This window comes from Caloenas nicobarica, chromosome Z, assembly GCF_036013445.1.
Source record: "Caloenas nicobarica isolate bCalNic1 chromosome Z, bCalNic1.hap1, whole genome shotgun sequence".
NCBI classification, from domain to species: Eukaryota; Metazoa; Chordata; class Aves; order Columbiformes; family Columbidae; genus Caloenas; species Caloenas nicobarica.
The window spans coordinates 106,933,320-106,955,284 of record NC_088284.1 but is presented as its reverse complement, the minus strand read 5'-3'; the positions used below and the strand labels follow the sequence as shown (position 1 = coordinate 106,955,284).

General features: G+C 41.0%; 1 protein-coding gene across 4 annotated transcripts in view; it reads right to left on the bottom strand.

The window, feature by feature from the left end:
- The window catches only part of PATJ (PATJ crumbs cell polarity complex component), a 151,010-nt gene that overhangs the window by 93,539 nt on the left and 35,506 nt on the right, over nt 1-21,965 (bottom strand). For all 4 annotated transcript variants that reach the window (XM_065655636.1, XM_065655634.1, XM_065655637.1 and 1 more), the window contains 5 exons: nt 19,953-20,117; nt 18,119-18,247; nt 4,520-4,729; nt 3,483-3,596; nt 515-886 (listed from right to left, as the gene is read on the bottom strand). In XM_065655636.1, the coding sequence (XP_065511708.1) occupies nt 515-886; nt 3,483-3,596; nt 4,520-4,729; nt 18,119-18,247; nt 19,953-20,117 (990 nt within the window). The remainder of the gene's footprint in view (nt 1-514; nt 887-3,482; nt 3,597-4,519; nt 4,730-18,118; nt 18,248-19,952; nt 20,118-21,965) is intronic.

The window sequence follows — 21,965 nt, the reverse complement described above, 5'->3', positions numbered from 1 at the left end:
TAAGAGTTTTGCAATTTACCTGAAGCTCTGTCTCCTTCTACTCCTTCATCCACCACTATGCTTGCTACAATTGCTTCCTTCATATTATTTTTCACTCAACTGCACTATCATCTGGCTCAAGGAACTGATTTGAATTAAAAAATGAGGAAAAGAGGGAGCTTCTTTTACTGACATTGCTGCTGAAGCCCTTGGATTATTAGCATCATGAGCTAACATATTAGTTCAGCTTGCCAAAAAGAACTGATCCCACAAGTTAGAGATGGGAGAGATGACGCAAGGACAGGATTTCTGTAAATGCGCCAACCACAGTACTCATCTCACTCAAGCAGTTAAATATGCAGGCACTAGATAAACAAAATAACCTTCCAAAATGTACAAAAGGATAAACTGGTGTCTGTTGGAGGTACCCAGATCTCATCTAGTACTTAAAACACTAGAAAGTCTCCTGACAGAGTTGAGGTCTGGAATTTGCCTCAAGGCACAGTTCCCATGGTCAGGGTCCGGCATTCCTTACCATTTGGTCTTTACTGAATGGATGCTCCAGGGACTGGTTTGGACTTAAGTTAACACTGGATCTTAAGTCTTGTATTTCAGTAGCCTCGAGTTGTTTTGCCCATCGTTCTGTATGGAGGTTCGTCTCTGAAGTTGCTTTCTGTCCACTGTATTTCAGGAAATCTGAATCTTCTTCATACTCCTCATCCACCAGCATTTCCCGTTCTTCATCTATTTCTTCTGTTCTGGGTTTCAGAAATTCATGCATCTCCCAGGACTCCTTCTCATGCTCATTGTCCTCATTGCCATTTTGAGAAAGCTGAAATGATCTCCCCAAGTTCAAACATGGTTCATCAACAAGTTCTTCTTTAAAAGGTGTTTCATCTCTGAAACCCTGCATAAAACATTACAGGAATATAGATTTCACATTATGTTTCTTGCTAACTCTCTTAAAACTATGTTTTATGTTAGGCCCATATTAAAAGTACATCCTGATTTTTAAAGAGAATATCTTCTACCTTTTGCATTTTCTGAAAGAAAAAACTCTGACTTATTATTTTAACACTAAAATCAGACATTGCTTTTTTTTAATATAAAGAAATTTAAGTTGCACAGCTTAGATATTGCTGCAGCCATTCAGAATAGCTGATATGGACTGAAGGCAGGGAACGAGAATTATTAAATAACACTAAAGAAATCTACAGGATAAAGTATAAATCCAGCTCCAGAGTTGTCTGCTATCGTTTTATGAATGCACGTGTATTTCTTACAATACCATCAGCTAAATAAAAAAACCAGCCTAAGGATTTGCTTATGCAATGGTATCAGCTACAAAAAAATCAAAAGCCACACTAGTGTGTGTCTCCCTTGGGTATTCCATACAATAGTTTCACCTGGGGGAGGGGGAAAATGGATGACCCACATAAAAAAAAAAAAAGGACATAATTGACTGTTCATTATTTAATACTCTTACTGTTTTAAAGCTCTCTTCTTCAGGTCACCACGCATGTGTGCCCAAACCCGATCTTCAAGGCACCAAAACCCCGAGCCCTAAAACCAACCTACAGATTCAGGGCTCCCTCAATCAAAACGTTTTTCTTTCTGCTTCCTGCCCCTTCCTGGGCTCCCCAAGGCACTTCACCATTTCTGACCTTTAGTGTCAGAATCCTGTTTTCTTAGGCTTGGACAAATGCAGAGGAAAAGAAACCCGGAAGCTGTCAAAATGTTCACATAGTTCAAGCGAGAGGCAGGAGAAAAAACAAGAGACAGGCGAGAGCATAAGGAAACAATGCAATAATAGGAGCTGGCATGAAAGCAGAACATTAGCAATCCAGAAATGAGCACATTTTTCATAAGCATTAAACATTTCCTTAATCTATTTGACCTGTGTACCTCAATCTCAAAAAATACCCAGTCTGAAGAGATTCTAATTCTCTCCATTTCACTTCGCTTCTGCAGCATCGTTCTCCAAACACTTCTGCATGAGGCACCAACTTCATCGCTGTGTAAAACAGTCGACTTAGAACCACACAGTGATTTATTTGTGTTCTCTCTCCTGATACAGCACTTGGGTACGTACAAGCACAGGCTGCTGCACTGCAGTAGCAGCCGCTACCAATGGAACAGGGAATACTGCAAATATGACTGTGAACTCTACTGTTGTACATATAAAATCTTCACATGCCTTTTTTCTTTTCTTTTTTTTTTTTAAATTTTTATTTTAAAGTCAGCTTTGTCAGCACTATGCTAATGCATAAGAAGCGCGGATGCCATCATGACACACCACTCTTGGCTCTTATATGAGCAGGCACGGTAATAAATGGATGGAAATTTTATACTACTGCTCTAAGGTACTATCAATGCCGTCATACAGAGGGTAAAACAAAATACAAGCAAATACCTCTGTGTGGATTTTGTACAAATTGATCATTCCATTTTCTGTATTCAGCAGGACTTAAAGATAAAATACTTTATTTAAAAATACTTAATAGCATTAGGAGGCAGAGAAACAATCTGAGCTGGCACAGGAGTAATTGCTCTGCCAGGAACCCTCCCCATGCACCCAGAAAACAACAAACTCCATTTTACATCACGAAAATCCGTACATATCACATCCAAGCTACTTTCTACATAGTAAACCTACATCTACCCTGTAATATTGCTCCTTTTCTAATATACCATTTAGGCATTAAAGATGTTTGTGTCCAGAGACAGGTAGACATACTCAGCAACAAAAAAATCTAGAATTTATTTTTATTACTGTGTTGCAGTTCTGGATGATGCTTTATGTACTGTCTTTTCTGGTCTAAAAGGAATGTGTTTACCAGCATGAATTAATACAAATTTGCAAAGCACTTGAGAAGAGATGAAAATTCAAAAATATCCACATCTGTCACTCAACATAGGTCAGCATTGCAATATTATTGCCTATTACCCTGGTACCCAGATTCCTCACTATCTTTAGTGCCTCATCCTCTCACAACACATAGAATTATTTCTCAGAAAATAAGAGGAGAATTGAGGAAGAGAATAAAGAAATTACTCAAGACCACACAGAAAGTCTGTGAAGAGGAACAGATCTCCAGCTTGCCTTACACACTAGATGACATTTTTGTTTTGCATCTCTATAATAAAAGATGTTCTGCTCCCATACCTCACTTTCTTTGCAAAGCTGAACCAGCTATTAATGAATACATACGACTACTAATAATGTAGCATTCCTATTTCATATCCAACATAACCCAAGGTATTTTAATGACATAGTAAATTTGATAAGGAAGTCTGGGAAGCGCATCGGTAAGTGCTTTGCACATGCTCAGTGTTCGCAATACAGTTAATATACAATTAGCTGTTTGAGTCTTTTTCAGAGGAAACCAAGCGCAAAGTCTATCCGACATTTAAGTCTTATCTGAAGGACATACTACTTTTTTTACTTTAAAACATTTCCTATCTGTAGAAAGTTAAGCTGAACCAAAAGAGTAACTAAATACCTGTGGTGCTTCAAGTATTATTGAAAAATTCTCTATTGGTTCTGGAGACCCGGGGCTGGTTTTAACATTGCTGGAATCCATGCTGTGCATGTTGTTCTCCTCTTTGCTTTCAGCCTAAGAAAGGCAATCAAAAAGATGAGTCAGAAAAACAAAAACAACCCCACATTTTTCAATAAATTAAAAGGGAGAGGGAGAACCAGCCATTAGAAAAGAGATGGGAAAAAGTTACAAAATTCTAAAAAAGGAAAGTCATAAATGAAGAAGGCAAAGACAACAGCTTTTATTCTTTTAAGATATTAGTACAGATACAGTAAGAAAATACAGAGATGTGTAGGAAAGAAAGAGAAATACAAGGATATGAACAATGAAATATTGCTCTTTAGAAAAGGAAAGCAGACATTTAACAGCCTTCCCACATTCCTGTTTCACCACTCCTGTACCAGTTTGAATTACAAGCACTTTCTATTATATAGTGCTTTACCTTAATTAATTTTGCCTGGGTGCCCTTGATGAACAATACTGCAGTGTTCTCAAGTCAACTACTGTCTGTTCCAAAGCCCTGATTCTAGAAAAAGGAAATTCTACTTGAATTTACAGTCTTGACTTCAAGCAGATTAGGTTTCTTTGACGTCGGTGGAGCTCAAGCAAGCACTTAGCAGCGTCCCAGAGTTAAATGGACTTCAGCACGTATTTAACTGATGCGCTGAATTGCTCGAACCACGATACACTTCTGCCCAGGGCCACTGTGGGTACATTCACAGACACGGCTGTTGATTCCACATGGATGTTTTTCCAGGAGGAGCTAGAGGAAGCTGGTTTTCCAGCCAGACCTTTTGGACACGGAGCTGCCCATTCGCCAGCCATCCAGAATTTCTGGACATGTCGACGTGTGCGCACAGCAACTTAGTTGCTTTCCACATGCGTACATACTTCTACCTTGAATTTCTGCCCCCCCCATTCCAAATACAGCAGCCCAGTCTACACATCATAGAATCAAACAGAAAAAAACCCCACAACACGTTAAAGTGAGTCCTTACCACCAAAGGCTTGCAGATTCCAAGAGAAACTGTACCCGGGGGCACAGATTTCAACACTTCCACGGCCTCTGCTAAAGTGGCACTGTACAAATATTTCTCATTTACGAACACCAAGCGGTCCCCCGGCAAAAGCTCGCCCCCACGGTCAGCTACGCCACCTGCCACCAGAGAGCTGATCACAATGGCTGTTCTGCTTGGATCCAAGGGATCCTGGAAAAAAAAAAAAATTAAAAAAAGGCCAAAGCCCTCAGAAAGATGATATTTTAAGCATATAAAGAGCACTTTAGCGTGTTCATAATCTAATTCCACAGAACTGAAGCTTGCTGAGCTGTTCAAAAGGACCGGCTACTACTAGCACCAAGGCTTACAGTCAACAAAAAGAAAGGTTTGCAGTGGGAAGATATTCTGTCACTTGTCTAATCCATGAAGAAATGTAAAGATCTGGAAGCTGACTGATACCCTGCCTGCCCTCTCCTTCCACACACAGAACGGCCAGGCCAACCTGCACACGGAACAACACTGGCACCCTTCCACCAGCCTGCGACGTGCTGATCCTCCACAAAATAACCCTGCTGCTTCCCATCCGAGAGCTTCACGGCAGCCAAACTGGCCTTAGAAGAAATCATTGCAAGACTAGAAATTTAATTTAAAATATTATTAAAAAAAAAAATCAAACCCAAAACATTCGAGAAAAAGCAGTATATATTTGTCATATTACTGCTGTGTTCCTGCTTTGTCAAATCTGCGTGACAACTTACACAAGACATTTTCTCCACCCGCAAAGCTTCCTCAACAGGGAATACGCGGGACAGCAACAGAGGAGTAACTAAGATTACTGGTGAAGACAAAGAACACAGTGGTGCTGAGTACAAAGGAATACAAAGTAGAAAATGTTATACACATTGGAGAGGCTGTAAACTGATGCAAATATTTTCACTTCTTTTCTTCCCCCGGTATTGGCCTTTACATTGTGTTGTATACCATTTCTATCATGCATTCAGCCATTTAAAAATTCATCTTCAATCCAATGAAATGACTATAAGTTTTGTATAGCAGAAGAAAGATACACAAAACAAATTGGGAGGGAGTGTTTGGTTTTTTGTGGGTTTGTTTTTGTTTGGTTAGGGGTTTTTTGGTTTGGTTTGGTTGGGTTTTTTTAAGATTAGATTTAGCTTCTTTTCCCCTTGCTCAGGGCTCAAAGTTCAGAAATGCTCCTTGTACGCACTGGGTCTTCAAATGAATCATCATGTACTATTCTTCAGGACTTGCATCTTTTATTCAGGGCATGGGAGGGATAAAAACCAGGCAAAATACAAATCACAAAGACCACCATGAATTCAGCACCTCAGTGTTAATTTGAAAACAGAAATGCTTTTTTAACTCTCTATTTTTATATAACTACACATTGCTTTCCAGGGGAGCCCTTTTTTTTTTTAAAAAAAAAAAAGGTGTGTGCAAACATAGGAAGCAATGAACATAAAATCTGTAAAACAGCTGAAATTAGAGAACTGAAAACAGAGTTCAGCAGGAAGAGCCATGCTGAAGCTGAATTCAGGTAAACACATATTACTAATAATTCCCTCCAGTTCTACTGCTTAATCCTGCTATTTTCCCAAACACTGGGTATCTGCATTGTACGGAGAGGTTTCCTGGCGAGGATCACACCTCGATTATTGAATCGGGACACGCCGAGTGCTGCTCTGCCCGCAGAACCTGCACAGCACCAGGGTAACGGATTCCATTGACTTCAAATAGAAAAGCAAGTTATCCGCGTTCTGCACACACTTTGGAAGTGTTTAGAAACAAACCCAAATACAGGAAGTTCAGAAGAATAATCTGAAGGATTCCAAGACGTAAAAAAAAAAAAAAAAAAAAAAAAAAAAGCATTGCTTTCAGAGTGTTGAATTTTGTAAATGTAAAGTTCCTGCTGCCCTTTGTGCAGGGAGTCAGCTCTGCAAACCCTTGTGCTGCTGCCAGCCGACCAAAAGAACACACACCCCGCTGGACACAGACTTTGGAAATGGTTTTAATTTGGGGGTTTGCTCCAATGCAAAATGAAAACAACCTTTTTGACTCCTTTACACAACCAGACTGGTGTTGAGAGGGCTGTTTTCGAGCAAGGCAGGCAGCGATTGCATTAGCAAGGCTTTGCTAATAGAACTAAACCAGCAAGTTTTCCTGTCACGGGCTCATCTTGCCCCAGGAAGCAAAGTTTCTGCTGGTTCCCTAAATGGGTGAGCGCGCTCTCAGCAAAACTACACCTTTGCTGACACAATAGCTTTTATACTCTGACTTTTGCTGGCTTAGCTATATTGATTAAAAAAAAAAAAAAAAGAACAAAACCAAACCAGCGCTCGTCCTTACTGATGCAGATGAGCTGACAAAAATCTGCAAGTGAATGACTGGCCCAGTAATTATGGTGCTGGCTGAGAATGTGGGAGAACCAGGTTCAAATGCCTGCTCTGACCCAAAGCTGCTCTTTTTTTGGGTTTGAGATCAGAACCACTTAAGTAGGACATGGGAATCTCACCATTAGGTTCTTCTATGCAGATATTCAAGGTCGGCAGCCTAACTACCACATTTCTGATACAAACCAGTCCTGTTTAAACTGAAGCTTCAACCAAAATAAAAACATTTTTGCTTCAATAAATCATCATGTTTTGGTAAGAGATAGTTTAGCTGAAAAAGTGTTCCGACCAGCTCTAACCCTCATGCTAAAAATTAAATACTCACAGTCCCTGTGCAGGGCAAGGTCTGAGAGCAGTACGGTCACCACAGCTACTTTACAACATGCAGGAGCGTAAGCCACATATTGGAGCTGCTTCATGATGTGCAGCGGCAGAAAGAAAACCCCAAAAATCTTAAAGCGGCCCCGTTGATCAGGCAAATACTAACTAGGGGTTATCATTACACTGTGGTTTTCAAGCAGAGGGAGCTGTTGTACAGGAAGAGAAGAGCAACACGAACTGCAGCCAGAACGCGGGCAGCGCCGTAAAACCCCGAGTGTTTGTCACCAGTAGCTGTGAATCGCAACGCGATTGCTGCGAGGAATGCCACAAAAGCCCCAAGACACAAAGCTACCGAATTTCCAGGTGTAATCATTAATACCCATTCCCTATAATTTTACATGAAGGCGATTGCAGTGGCAGATTGCAGCGTGCTTTTCTTACCAAAAGGAACAATGTTTTTTTGTAAACCTTGCCTTAGGGTTTACGCTCCAACCCAAATGCACCCTAAAGAACAGTGTATGCTACAACAACCCAGCAAACCCTGAATTCACACTGCTATCTTGCAAGCGGTGACTGCCACTGGGCTGTGTGGGTTGTTGCTTTGTTTCTGAAGGGCAGCAGCCTGAAAAACAGATTCTTACCTCCTAAACTAACTACAAACCTCAAGTTCACTCCCACAGTGCCCTGACGGACTTCAGGGCCACCTCCACGCCAACGGAGCAGCTGGAGCTGTTCCAGGTTAAAAACCAGAGTAACTGTGGCTGCGTACCTACCATGGGGCTCTTGATTCAATCTACTTGGCTCACATTAAGCCAGATAGTGATTTTTTTTTTTTAGTCACTAGCAGTCAAAACCAGATTTCAGCCTCTGCCTTAAAGCGAAAGGCTCATTTACTCGGATGGAGTTTGCAGGCTGGGAAGAAGCCCCTTCCCCAAGGCCAGAGCTAAGACACAGTGGTAACGGCACTCGGCTGGAAGGCAGAAGTGACTCGACTTCCACAGAAATTATTACATGAGTTTGCATTACAGCAGCGGGAGCGTGCACAGGACAGCCTCGTGCAATTTGGTCATCTTAAAATGGGCACGAGCGGGGCTTTGTACATTTAAAGAGGAGCTTTTAACTTTGGCTTACTGAAGGATACCTTTGCATGAATTAATCATTTATGAGCAATGAGGAAAGGAATCAGACTGCAAAGTAAGGCTATCAGGAGACAAACCCTCTCAACTCACAAGTACTGACACAAATTCTTTCAAGAAAAAGAATTACACGTAAAGAAAAAATTGCCACTTGGATGAACGCTGAAGGTTGGCCACTGCTGCACAGCAGCCCAGGACACTGGCCTCCAGGTAACCCGGTGAGGAACTCGTATGTGGTAGTTGTTGTCTTCTCCTTTGTGCTTGAGCCAGCCAAAAAGTGTATGAACTTGTTTAAAATAGTCACAATTTATTCATACTTAGCACACCATATATTTAACTACGTTGAACCATAGGTTTTCCCTTCCCCTCTACTGCTCCTCATCAAAATCCACAAATGTTTCCTGGAGTCCAGGTGTCAAATTTTTCTTCTTATTTTCAGAGGCTCATTTGTTCTGGATTCATTTAGCAGTGCAAAGAGTCAAGCAGGGGCCACTGCAGTTGATGCCTCTAGAATCCCTGGATTCGGAGCAGTATGAAGCCTCTTAAAAACCTGAGCTCTGCTAAAACATTAGGAGTCCCAGGAGCACCAAGTTAACAGAGTCCTGCGTGCAATGCTGCTGGACGGCGTAGTTTTATCGTGGCTTCAAGTGAGGGCTTCAAGCTTGCCGTGGGCACTGAAGATTTACCCTCGTTAAGCTATCACAGGATAGGATGCAAATTTGGGAACATAACCACTCCAGCTTACCTCTGTCCGTCGCTGGAAAATTAATATGATTACCAACTGATTCTTCCACTGTCCTTACCAACATGTAAGGTTTCTGCAGCAGCCAAGAGAGGGCACCCCAGGCCAGCCCAGCACCACCAGACACTTCCATGCCCTGACCAGTCCGTCTGTTTGTCTGTCCAGCCCCAGCAGAGCCTTTGCTGTGCGCCGAGGATGAGGAGCAGCCTCTCCTGTGCAGTGGGACTGTAGCTCTAACTCCATCGGGTGTAAGCAGCTACCACGTTTTCTGGGGTTTTGTTTGTGTTTTCCTCTTTTTTAAAGGGTCATATGAAAATGTAAGACAAAGCTGCGGGTGACTGACATTTACTGTGCAAAGTCACTCTCACTTAGTTACAGGCTATATTAGTTTTGGCATCACTTAAGATCTAAATTCAGCTAGCCTGACTTCCTAGAATATTTCAGCTTTCTTCAAGCAACAAACTGCCTGCTGCCACAAAAACACTCCTCCAAAAACACACATCAAAAATAGCATGGCAAAGGATCCCAAAAGAAACAGTTTGGAACTTTTTTTCCTGTACCAATTTTGATTTATCTGAACAATTTTACAAGTGCCAATTTGTATACTGCAGGTTTCTGTGAGAGAGCCAAAACACACACATGTTAGAGCTCAGAGGTCAGAGCAACCCAGCTTCATTACATTTTGCATGGGACCACTTCCAGGTCTAACATACATATCCATATTTAAAACTCTTTAGTTTGCAAGTGAATAAGATACCAGACTGAAACTCTTAAACAACACTGCAGCATACTGTACAAGGAACGTACACACTTCAACAGTCAAACGGACCAAAAGTATTTTATGTTCATCTTCCTGTTATGCAGAACAAAGGTAGAACTGCACGTGAAGTCATTTACCTGGATGCTCAGTGTTGTGAAGTTACTCAAAATACCCATTCCCTGTGCAGAGCCACCCTCCACACACACCAGCAATGCCAACTGGATGCAAGAGTCAAGAGTGATAAACAACCCGCAGCCTTTGCAAAAGGCACCAAGTATTTCCCAACAGAAGAAGAGAGGAAGAACCACGTGTGAGTGAGGTCCACCTCCCTCCTTAGCATGGTCTCAATTTAGGACTGAGACTCAAGGTCCAAACCTTCTGCACATTCACTCCAGCATACTTGCAGGAGTTGGCCATAGGAACTGCCAAAGGTGCTCTAAAGCCTGAAAAAAACATCCCTGAGAAAGTGCTCGACTAGTTATATTCGCTGCATGGGCAATCAGACTGAAATTCAAAGTGTTTAAGACTTGTTTCTGCCTCTTCTGCTTGTATGAGATCGCAGTCAGCAGGGCTGCTGAGGATGAAGACAACACAGCGCCCAGGCTCTGGCCGTACCAAAGAAATAAACTCCAGCCTGACGTGCTGAAGTAATACAAACTTAAATACCGAACGGCATTCAAGGAGGAACGCTGAACTTTTCTGTGAAGTAAGCCAAAGCACTGGAAATAAAACCTAAGTATTTATTGATCTGCAGTGAGGGAATAAAGCGATGAATTGCAGAAGCTCTAGGGTGCAGCCAGCATTAATCAAAACCTCCGTTATGGGAAATGTCAGCGAAGAAACAGGAATTCACAGAGAAAGAAAAGAAAAACAAATAAACCAACCATACGGAGCCACACCCAAAGGAGGAGAGAGAAGAGCAAAGGAAGTAGGTGGCACAGAGGGTTTCCCACAACCAGGCTTTCATCACCTGCGATCTGAAGTCCTATAGGTCTTCTACAACAAGAAGAAATGACTGGAACCCACGCAGGGCTGGCGAGCGCCATGTGAATGTTCATCAGCAGCAGAGCTGGGACAAAAGTGCCTCCAGGGAACCATCAAAAGAAAAATATCTTCCCCACTATTGCTCCTCTCGAATGAACAGATCAAAGATAGGCACCAGCTATGGTAGTTTTGAAGGTGTCACTGCAGTGGACTCAGGTGCTTGTCAGTATCTTTTAATTTATCAAACTTCTCAATCAACCTAAAGGTTTCATCTGCCTTTTGTATTTGCTCTCAACAGAGCTGAAGTCACAGGGATTACATTCATTTGACTCTCTTAATATCTTATACTTTCAGACTTTCCAGCTCCAGAAAAAACACACTCAATGCTGACAACAGGGAAAAGCCACAGAGATAAGGAAAAAAAACCCTGAACTCATAAGGAAATGGAGGAAAGCCACTGTGTAGATGAGATAAAGACAGGGTAGAGATGTGTGGGAATAAAGAAAAAAGCACCAACGAGACAAGGGAAAAGTTATAAACGGTATCACCTACATAACCTGCACTCAGTGCTCTTAATGCGCATTCTGAGTTTGATCAACTTTCAGATTCAAATAAATCCCTGAACTAAAAATCCAACAAGCCCACAGGCCATGCAAGTGCAGTAGGTGTTTTCAAACAAAGAGCTCTCTGCACAGTGAGCTTGCACCATCAACAGCAAACACATTAATTCTGGAAAATTTGCTACAGAAAAAGCTGCAAAAAAAAGGTGGGGAGATAGGACAGGCACTTGTTTCGCAATAAAGATCTGCAAACAGTGACTTGGCCCAAGGAAGACTTGCAACGGTATGGATGGTGGAGAAGACAGAGGGCCAGGCAAAAACTGAGAAATGCAGTGAGAACAGACAGAAAAACTCCAGCACTATTTGGATTAGGGGAGCAGCATCTTCCAGAAGGGCGAGGTGTTAAGAAAACAGAATACCTCATAACTTCGTCAAGTTTTCAGAATTCTTCACGCTTAGCCATCAGCAAACAATATACACCTCAAATCTCATCAGTTCAGAACAAAAGATTCAGAGCTATCTGGGTTGAGCTTTTACACGCCCGTTGCTCCCTCATCTCCACATGCTCGCTGAAAGACCAGCACGGCTTTTAGAACAGATAAACAGCATTCAACTGCAGAGTTTCCTCTAGTCTCATCTACATTACCTTGCCCTTGCTGAGATTTGCCAAGCATTTAAGAGAAAATCTAGATGCGGTTTTGTCCCTTTAAATTCTCACCTTCTCTTGCAGGCAGAAGATAACTGTGGAATAATAATGAATTTCTTTGGTTTGGGGTGGGGTTTTTTGTTTTTATTAGAAACCATTCCTCCTAGCAGGAAATGAAAGAGAACAACCAGATCGGTAGAATTTTTGGGGAATAGGGAAAACATTTCTATGGGTTAAAAATAATAATACTGCTTAGTATTTATTTCAAGGAGATGCGACAAACCAAAGAAAAACAGATGTTCTCAGTAACGCTCCAGTTTCTCTGCAAACTCGGGTATTGTCCAGAGGCTGTCACAGCTCACACAGGACAGGAGGGCACCCCCAGGATGTCGCTGTACACAAGATTCCTTCCTCACTTCTCACTTGGAGAGTCAGATCATGACCCCCCCGGCCCCGTGTCAGGACATGCCCAAGCCCTAATGTGACTCCCTGCAGCCGAGTTCTCCACCTCAGCAGCTATTCCTGCCTGTCTGTATCTCACGCTGAGATACACAGGCTCTTTGATTTCTTATTAAAGCGGTTTCTGGTCTCCCAACGCTTTTAGTACTGCTGCACTGAGGTTTTGGAAACCACTCATCACGAACGCCCTAGAAACTTGACCAGGAATGTGCTCAATTGCATTCACCAAGCTCTTCAGTCCTGAAAAGTAGTATTAAGCTGAACTCCAAGAGAATTTTTCAAAAAGCTACATTGAATTCAATTCATGACACACTATTAAGAATTATTTTACAAATGAAACAGCTTAATATGATTTAAAGGATGCAGAACTTTCCCATAGGGGGAGAGGAGCAAATCCTCCGTGAGATGAGTACCAACACAGTTGGTACTGAGGCTTACGGAACTTTGATGTTAATGAATGTGGATGGGTTGTAGAGATGGGAGAAAAGCTGCCTTTATCAGTTTTCCCAGTACCAAGCTGATAGCCATTGTAAAACCTCTTTTTAATACAGCTGTGCAGCTTTTGCCAATAAGCCACAGGTTTCCATCACATGATCAGGTGAAAATGTGCTTAACAAGGACATGAATATGCTTCTTTGTTCATAACAAACTTATTACAAGACAGACAAAGCTCAAATTATCTCAAGAGGGCAAATGTTCAGCTAGCAACATGTCAAAGCATTCCAGCCCACATATTGCCATTGAACAGCCCAAAAAAGAAAAAAAACACCTTATTTGTAGAAGATGGTATTCAACTAGAAGTCAGTTTGCTTTTTTGTAACTCTACATCTGGAGCCTGTTTGTTTGGGGTATAAAGAAAAGAGGAAAGATATTTGGAGACACTTGAATTGCTTCACTTCCTGCCGTGAATGACTACGCAGTGATTTTGTTATAAAGAAGAAAACAATAGTTTCCCATACTCCCTGGGAGAAGGACAAAACTTAACCTGCTGAATGCGCAGCGTATAAAAAGACTTCAGTCCAACAGTAAGAAAAAACTGCTAATGATAAAGATAAGCCCAGGAATACGGCAGCTGTGGAGTCCCTGTCACTAGGCTACAGTAAGAACCCCTTCAGCGCTGATTTTGAGCTGGTTTGGGTCTGGGTAACGTGAAGCTTATCCAGGGCTGATGTGCCTGTTCCAGCTTCCATGGACGGGCAGATATTTACAGGGACCACGTGGAGCAGGTGAGGCTGGGAGCTCCTCCAGCGGGCCTGCCGGGCAGCCGCCACTCAGGAATCACCTTTGACAGAAAGACAGAGCGAAGCAGCATCTCCCAGGCAGGCCGAAGAGTTATGTGAAACATCAGCCCTCTCTATTCCAACCCTCGCCCGCTGCAGTTTCACTCATTTGGAAACAGCTGCTTTAAAATACTCTGACTTCAAAGCAGAGTGAATTAAGCTCCACATAAAGTCCATTCAGCTTTTTCTTTAATTTGATAAAAGCTCATCAGACCATTCGAGTTCCCTTCTGGTCAATACTGCCTCAAGAAATCTGCGATTCAGCTACCTGTGGTTTTTGCAATATTTCTGTAAAACATCAGTGACAGAATCTGCTGGCCTGCATGTGTCAGGTCTTTGGTAAACACTGTTTCAGGGCCACTCAAAGTACCTTTTTTCTATGGTAGTCTCCTTTTCTATAGAAGTCTCCATCTTGTGTGGTTTTTCTTGCTGTCATGCCCTGGGATCACCACCATTTTTATACAGCATTTCTCCTCAATTTTACCCTGATGCCTTTTTCCATTTTCATTTGTTTCCAAGAAAAAGGATTGGTCCCGATAACGACGACTTGGCTCTTGACTTGCTGGCTAGGAGGTTGAGCTTTAGGCTAGACAAAGTTACCGTTAAGCTAGATATTTTCACTTCTATTGACAAAGAACAATAAATAAGTTTACCATAGGCCCTTGCATCACAGGTGATGCCAGAGCACTCTACAAACAGTGCACTGGGTCCCCCATTCACCATCAAAACATACTTGCCGCTAACTGTGCCAGCAACACTACATAAAAGTTAGTTAAGAGGTGAAAAAGAGAGCAACCCCTCCAAGTGAAATTACAAGGAAATTAAGGGAGGTACAGCATATTACTTCACGGAGAAGTTGGCCCGAAGACTGAACAGCACACCTTTTTAATGGCCAAAAGGGGGGCAGGGTCCCTGTTCGAGATGGAATCACCAGCACCGCAACGCTGCCCCTCGGGGCTCCGCTCAGCACGATGCGTTATCAGCCAAAAACGCCCGTCGCACGCAGAGCCATCGGCACCACTGCCACCGCCGCTCCTTCCGCAGGCTTCTCATCAGAGCCTTATCAAGAAAAAGCAGTGCCTGGCCTAAGAGCTTTGACAAGATCCCAACACAGTGGTGACAATAGGAAAATACGCAGAAGATTTCATTCTAAGACCTCTTTGGTGTTTCTTACTTAAATAAGCCATCACACCGGGTGACAAATCCAGTGAAACCGATCATTTCAAGAATACAAAGGATCAGCCTCCCCATCTACCTCCTCTCTCAAGTATTGACCTTGCTAGCAAAGCAGCAGCCTCAAAGATTCTAGATATAATTACGAATTAGGACATTCAGCAAGGGGAAGAAAGATTTTTTTTTTTATACACAGTGATCATGTGAAGCTGAACAGTATCCTGTATAAATACAGTCTTGTTACATCAAAAAGTTTAAGTCTGTGTTGCTCTAATGGTATCCCAAAGTTTTCGAAGCACATGTACAGTTCTTCCAAAAGTACCTTACTAAGAAAAAAAGAAAGCTCTGTTTCAAGCATTTAAATCCCCAAAGACAGACAAAAGAAAACACAGGACAAAGTAGAAATACTATTGATTAGGCATAATTGGTATAATTAATTTGTAATTAGTTCATTAAAATATATAGGCATTGGAATTATGCGTGTACATTTCTGGGAATATCCTGCAAGTCACTTGGGATATGCTTATCATTTATTTGATAGATGAAACATTATTAGAAAGACAGCCCATTAAAAATTAATATACCAGAGTAATAATTTCTCGATCTCAGCATTCAGTTTTCTACATACTCAGATTCCTATTCTACCTCATCACGAGTTTTTCTTTCTGCTGTTTTTCAGAGCGTGACTTAGGAAGTGCAGCATTTTAGCCAACTGAGGCCCAATGCCCTTGACACCACGTAGTCAGGTTTGAGAATACAAAGAGACAAATACCATAAATTATATAGGATGAGGGTAGTCAGCATCACACCTAATTCTATAATCAAAATTAGGATGAAAAGGTAAAAAGCCTCTCACGTCTGCCTTTCTTCCTGTAAGGTTACTTCACTGTTCCTGCTGATCTTTCTGAAGTCCTGCTGGTATTTTTGAAGTGGCATTTGAACCAACAGCTACAGAAATAATGTGATCTTAAAAACCCAGGGTACAGTCACATCACCTCCAGGTTGGGAGGATAACACCAAAGTTTCCTTGAACATCTGTGAGGGTCAGAGAGAGCGAGTCAGCCCTTAGGAGGGTGATTCTGAGCACCACAAATAGACCTTCTGCTCAGAATCTCCTCATAAAAAGTGTTTTCCTCTCCATCGACGCTAATGGGAGCCTAGAAAGGTTGGTCCCTCACTCATCAACCTCATCTACATATAAGAAGCTTGGCCATGTGAATACCCATCTTCATTTAAAAAAAAATAATCAGACGATTACTGAAAATGGGGAAATCAACAGTGGGTATATAGTGCATGCAGCATTATTTACCACTATAAGGCTTGAGTCTTTTTTTTGCAAAGCAAAAAGTATGTGTCTAAAAAAACAATAGCTTTCATTTTTATAAAAGGGTAACATTGCAAAAAGAAATACGGCAAACAGAGTCAGGTCTCCAGGTCCTTTAAGCCACAATTAAACGCTTCACCGTAATTTTGTGCATCTCAGCAAATCTGTTTTAAGAATTCTGAACAGTCTCTCAGGAACCACATACTTTTTTTTTTCCCCCCCCTGCCTCCAATCTAGCATGGACAATTATTTATTTTCTTTGCCCTGCTCTCAAGAATGTGATGGATGTATTTACATAAACACACACAGAGTCACAGATATCTCTCTATAAAAATTAATCTGCAGATGATGAAAAGTGTAAGAGATCTAAGAGGCAAATCCCAAACAAAAGAGCATACTTTATACGTAAATATCTTGAAATTATAAAGATCTGAGATTAAGTGGTTTACCACTCATTTAGAATTGATTAGAATGTATTTAAATTTAGCTGAAAGTACCACAACATTGCTCATGTATTTGCATCTGCGAATAAGTAAATAAAAAGCCTGTTATTAAAGCCTTCATTAATTCTGATTATATGAGAACTTAAAAGCAAATCTGTGTATTACTGCTCTGTAAAGACTCCCAGCAACTCTACAGTAAAGCTGGCACTGCCACCCAACATGTGTCAGCGAAAATGACTAACAGGATCTATTTTCAGTAATCTTAAATCACACTGCTAAAATATAGAATTAATGGTTTTGCATAATACTTCAAATATTTTTTATTCTAATTCATTCCCAATTCATGCCTTATTGTATCAAAAAGTGAATTTTATATCACTTGACATTTATGCACAACAGTGGAACACATTTTATTAAACTACAATGTTTAGGCAGCATTCAGATGTGATGCGTATATTATTATGGAGAGCGATCCAGCTAATTTACTACTTTATAAATGTGATGGCTAGAGGTTTAAAAATATATCACGTTGACTAGAAAAATGAAGAACTTTTCACTCTGACCACAGACTTTGAGAGTTTCTATATATTTCATTGAAGGCAATATTTTTGAAAGAAGGATTCATGAATTCGAGTAAATTTTCCCCCAATTAAAGACTTGTCAGTGGATTCCTAAGGAATTTAACAAGTGTATAACCTACCTCAAAATGGTTCTTCTTGGAGAAATCAAATTTTAAGCTATGAATGACTTTTGAAAGCGAGCTGCCCCTCTCACACCCCCTCGACCCCCAAAAATTCTACCCATATCTCTGGCATCCTGGTTTAATAGCTTAAGCAGAGAAGCGTAACTGAAACATTATTAATTAGGTTCTTTAATCTCTATTCTTATACTAATAAATTAATGTATTCAATGTATTACAAATGGGTCTATACTCCATTTGTAAATGAAAGGTGATTTGGGGCAATGAGGGAATAAAAAGCTAAAGACTCATTAAGTTTGGTACCTAGGAAATGATGTTGCAATACCTAAGAAATTTCACTTGCCACTCTCACAGTTGAAAAGTCATTCCAAGTTAAAACAAAATAAAACAAAACCCAACCTCCCCCCAACATTTAGCCATTAAACTCGGAGTTATGAGGTGGAGTTTGATTAAAGATTTTGCACTTTATCACGTCTGATAATCAGACTGGTTTAGAACAAGCTCTACACTACACTTGATAGACTCGGCATCAAAATAAATTACTTTTCCCTACACAATTCCAAGTCGATTACCCCGTAATCAACATCACAAAACATTTTAAGGCACCACACAAGACAAAGGATCTGAGGGATTTTTAGTGTTTAGTTATACAGAAGAGTATACCTGATAGTCCAGAATGCTGAATCCTAAACCATTTTTGTCTTTCTCCAGCTGAATAACCATCACATCCGGAGACCATAACGCTAATTCCCCTTCTTCCTCCTCAGGATTAATGTCTTCCTCAGGTTTCACCTGAAAAATAAAAGCTCTAGTTCAAATACTATTCTTTCAGTTCTTTACAAATGCTGTGCCGTGAATATTTTGATCATTAATGGCTTGTACATGCCCTAAAATATGGCTTTTTATGGAATTACAACTTCCTTGAACATTATGCATCCAGTTTTCTCCAACTTGCTGCCTCGGATACTCTCCTGGACTCTGCCTACGTGTTTTGAGAATCAGTGCCCAACCTGGCATACAAATACCCACATATTAGTCAAATTAGTTGTTATAATATTACTAACCTGTTACATGTTGATGAACTTCAGCTGTCCCATTAGATGCATAAAGGAAAAAATAAATATCTTAGCATAAAAGATTTAACCACAGACAGCCAAGAGAAAGACCAGGCAATCGGGCACATCTGATCCTTGTGACATTAAATAAGAATTTTTTGTTTGCGTATCTTGTAACTACACAAACAGTATCTAATTGGAAAAAAAGCTGTTTCTTTCACAATATTTGTGCTAAGGTGTAAAAGACAGAGGTATAGTTACCCAATTTTGTTGGGTTAGGACGGCTTCATAAAAACATCTTCCAAAAAGGCATCTTTTGTTGTCTAACTTAAAATGCGTGTTTTAACATTACTGGTATTTTATCAATACAATCTTTACAAAGTATCACGGTGTGATGTCCCAAGAAACCCCTTGAAACCTTATACCATTACCTTTGCACTGATTTAACCTTATTTCTTTGGACAAATATGCCTATTACACAGAGCACTGCCAGAAGGCAAAAGGAAGAAGTTTTCTTCCACACACTCTTCCTTGATACTTTTGACAAAAGGAAGCAGAAAAATTGTGAGATTGCTCTAAAGACAAGGCAACCCCTCTTCTCTCAGCATCACCTTATTGCAAAGATGTGCAACTGAAGAAGGCACATGGAAAATGTTCAGTAAAACGCAACATCAAAAAACCCCATAGTGGAACAAGTTCTGTTGCAACAGAAAGGGCCTTTTCCAAAAAGATGTAATACTGTACACCTTATTCTTCCATGAAACATCCGTATTTCTTGTTTTATTCTCCCCCTTAGGGGAAATTACATCAGAAAATATCTGAAAAGACGAGAAGTCAAGGTGTAAATACTTTTTATAAATAGGAACCACCGTTACAAGTGTCAAGCCTTAGTCTGAGGCTTTAAAGCTTCTGCAATGGAAAAGAAACATTAAGTTTCATTTTTTTTCCAGTTCTATAAAAACCTGCTCAGAACATGGAAGCAATCAGCTAATGGGGGCAAGGATGTGATTTAGGGTAATTCAGAGCTCTCACTCACCTATTAAGTGCAAGAATGATGAATGGGATGTACATAGTCAGCATGCTTGGTGATTTACCTACCTCGTATTTATAGTACAATGAAGTTTCTTATGGCCAACCTGTATAAACTGTAGCAAAAGTACTAGTGTTGCAAACATGAACTATCTTTCAAGGAAACACCAGCTGTCCCTTACGAGCCCAAAGTGAATGGAAAAGGCAGTTTTATACGACAATTTAATAGAAAACTGCCTCATATAGCTACATATTTTAGGAAATGTTATTTAAGACTGAAAAGTGGTCTGGATGGAACAGCCAAAGGGAAACAGAAACACTGTCTTTAGAAAGCTAAATCACTTTCTCAGAAATATATGCAGCTTTTTCAAAAAGTCACTGCTGAATGTAGTTGAATGACATGAGGAGTTTACCTTTTGTTTCGGAGGGGGAACTCCCAGGGTGGGCTCGTCCACAAGAGACTCGCTGCCATCGTCAAAGAGTCGCCGGCAGCAAACCAACGTAAACGGGGGTGGCACTTCTTTCAGAAAAGTGACTGCCTCACGGCGTGATTTGCCGCACAGCTGAACGCCATTGACCTACACAGAAAAGGAAACGCACATCCACACTAAGATAATTAAAAGGATATCAACCACATTCTTCCATTAATTTTTTTTTTTGCATACGTCTTTCTCCAGCTGAATGTGAAAGTCTAATTTTACCGAGGGATTCTGGCAAAGCTTGCATAGTTTTATTACCATATGCTTCTGAAGTATACGTGCATTACTGTAAGATTTAAACTTCATTTGTAAGATCTTGTGACTACTCCTACATCACATCTCTGCCTCCTCCAACTGGTTTTCTGCTCATGACTTTTCCTGGCCTAAATCTTTCCTAGGATTGTTCTCATTCTCACCTGCAGTTTTGTTGCGGATTTTTTTTAGCGTTAGGCTTATGTGTTTGAAGTTAAAAGAATAAAATATTAATTTCCAAAAATATTTTAAGAAAGTAGATTTTGAGCTCTAATCAAAACCTTGAAGCCAGAGCTAGTGCAGCTTTGTCTGTTGTTTAAAAAGTAACAAAGTGGTTGAAACTGAAATAGATCCTACAGAAAACATACAAGAATGTTTATATAGTAAGGAAGAAAGAGATTACAGTAAGCAATTAATTGGAAAACCCTGACAAGGGTCAAAGCTTATCATCCCATAAGCATTATATCCTGAGTGACAACAGAAGACTATAAGGCCATTGTTAACGGATGTTTTAAACCACGGACTTAAAAGCAGAAAAAAAGGCAGATATATAATAATGCTACTTTAAAATGGGATACTGCAGTTGTGCTTCATGAGGAAGATAAAACTACAGTGATTCATCCTCATCAATCTGCAATATCATGAGGGTACACAGCAATATCTGTAAATACAAGGACAGGAGAATGCCAGTAGGTGTCCCAGATGTGACCATCATCCATGGTGCCGAGCAGCACAGCCCCAAAAGAGCAGGGCTTTCACCCGATTCGTGCTATGGACTGAACCCCAACAGTACGTGTGTTTCAGAAGTTTCTTTCAGGGTCCCTGAAGTTCCTTCTCATGATCTAATGCCCAAAGTCAGTTTAGGAACCCAGGACACATCATCCGAGTCCCCTCTACAACACGAACCCACGAACCACAGCACAGCAAGTGGAGATCATTGGAGATTCTCTTCAATACTTCACACCCAAACCGCAATGCTAATGCAGATGAACCCCCATCTGATCCCAGAAAATATAGCGCATATACAACATACACATCTCCATACCTGCAGACTTGAGGCAAAGCCTCATCACGTACTTCCCAGATCTCCGTGTTCTTGAGAGGGACTCAATCTTGTGCAAAACCCCCCACAATCTCACCGTAGCCACCATTTTCTTCATGCTCACCTCTATTTCCCCCCGCCTGTTCCTTTGCGCTTTTTACAGTATAAATATAGCTCGTACTGCTGGGAAACACAGAATTCCCCTCACACTATATCCCAGCCAAGGAGGAAAATTGCGAGCGGCGTAACTGGCCTCCAACACCATAAGACAAACGGCTACAGGTTTTTTTGGCAAGAATTACAGCAACCACTGAGCTATCAGGCTCCTCCATTAGTTAATTATTTAAGCAGAAGTATCTACGCATAAGGATTTTTTTAATGCGTTGAGAGCGGCAGCGCGGTGGGGAGTTCCCAGCAAACCTCAGCGTACTGGGATTGATGGGGCAGACCCAGGGGGTCCCATTTCTGCTTTCACAGCCGCCAAAAATCAGCGCACAAGGTGCCCTATGCCCCATTCATTCACCGCACCGCCCCAGTTACTTGTGCCATCAAATGGGAGCGAGGGAAATTTTATAACAAACCTCAGAGGACACAAGGAAGCAATTTACTCTTAAAAAAGAACACAATGAAATTAACTAAAATTAGGGGGAAAG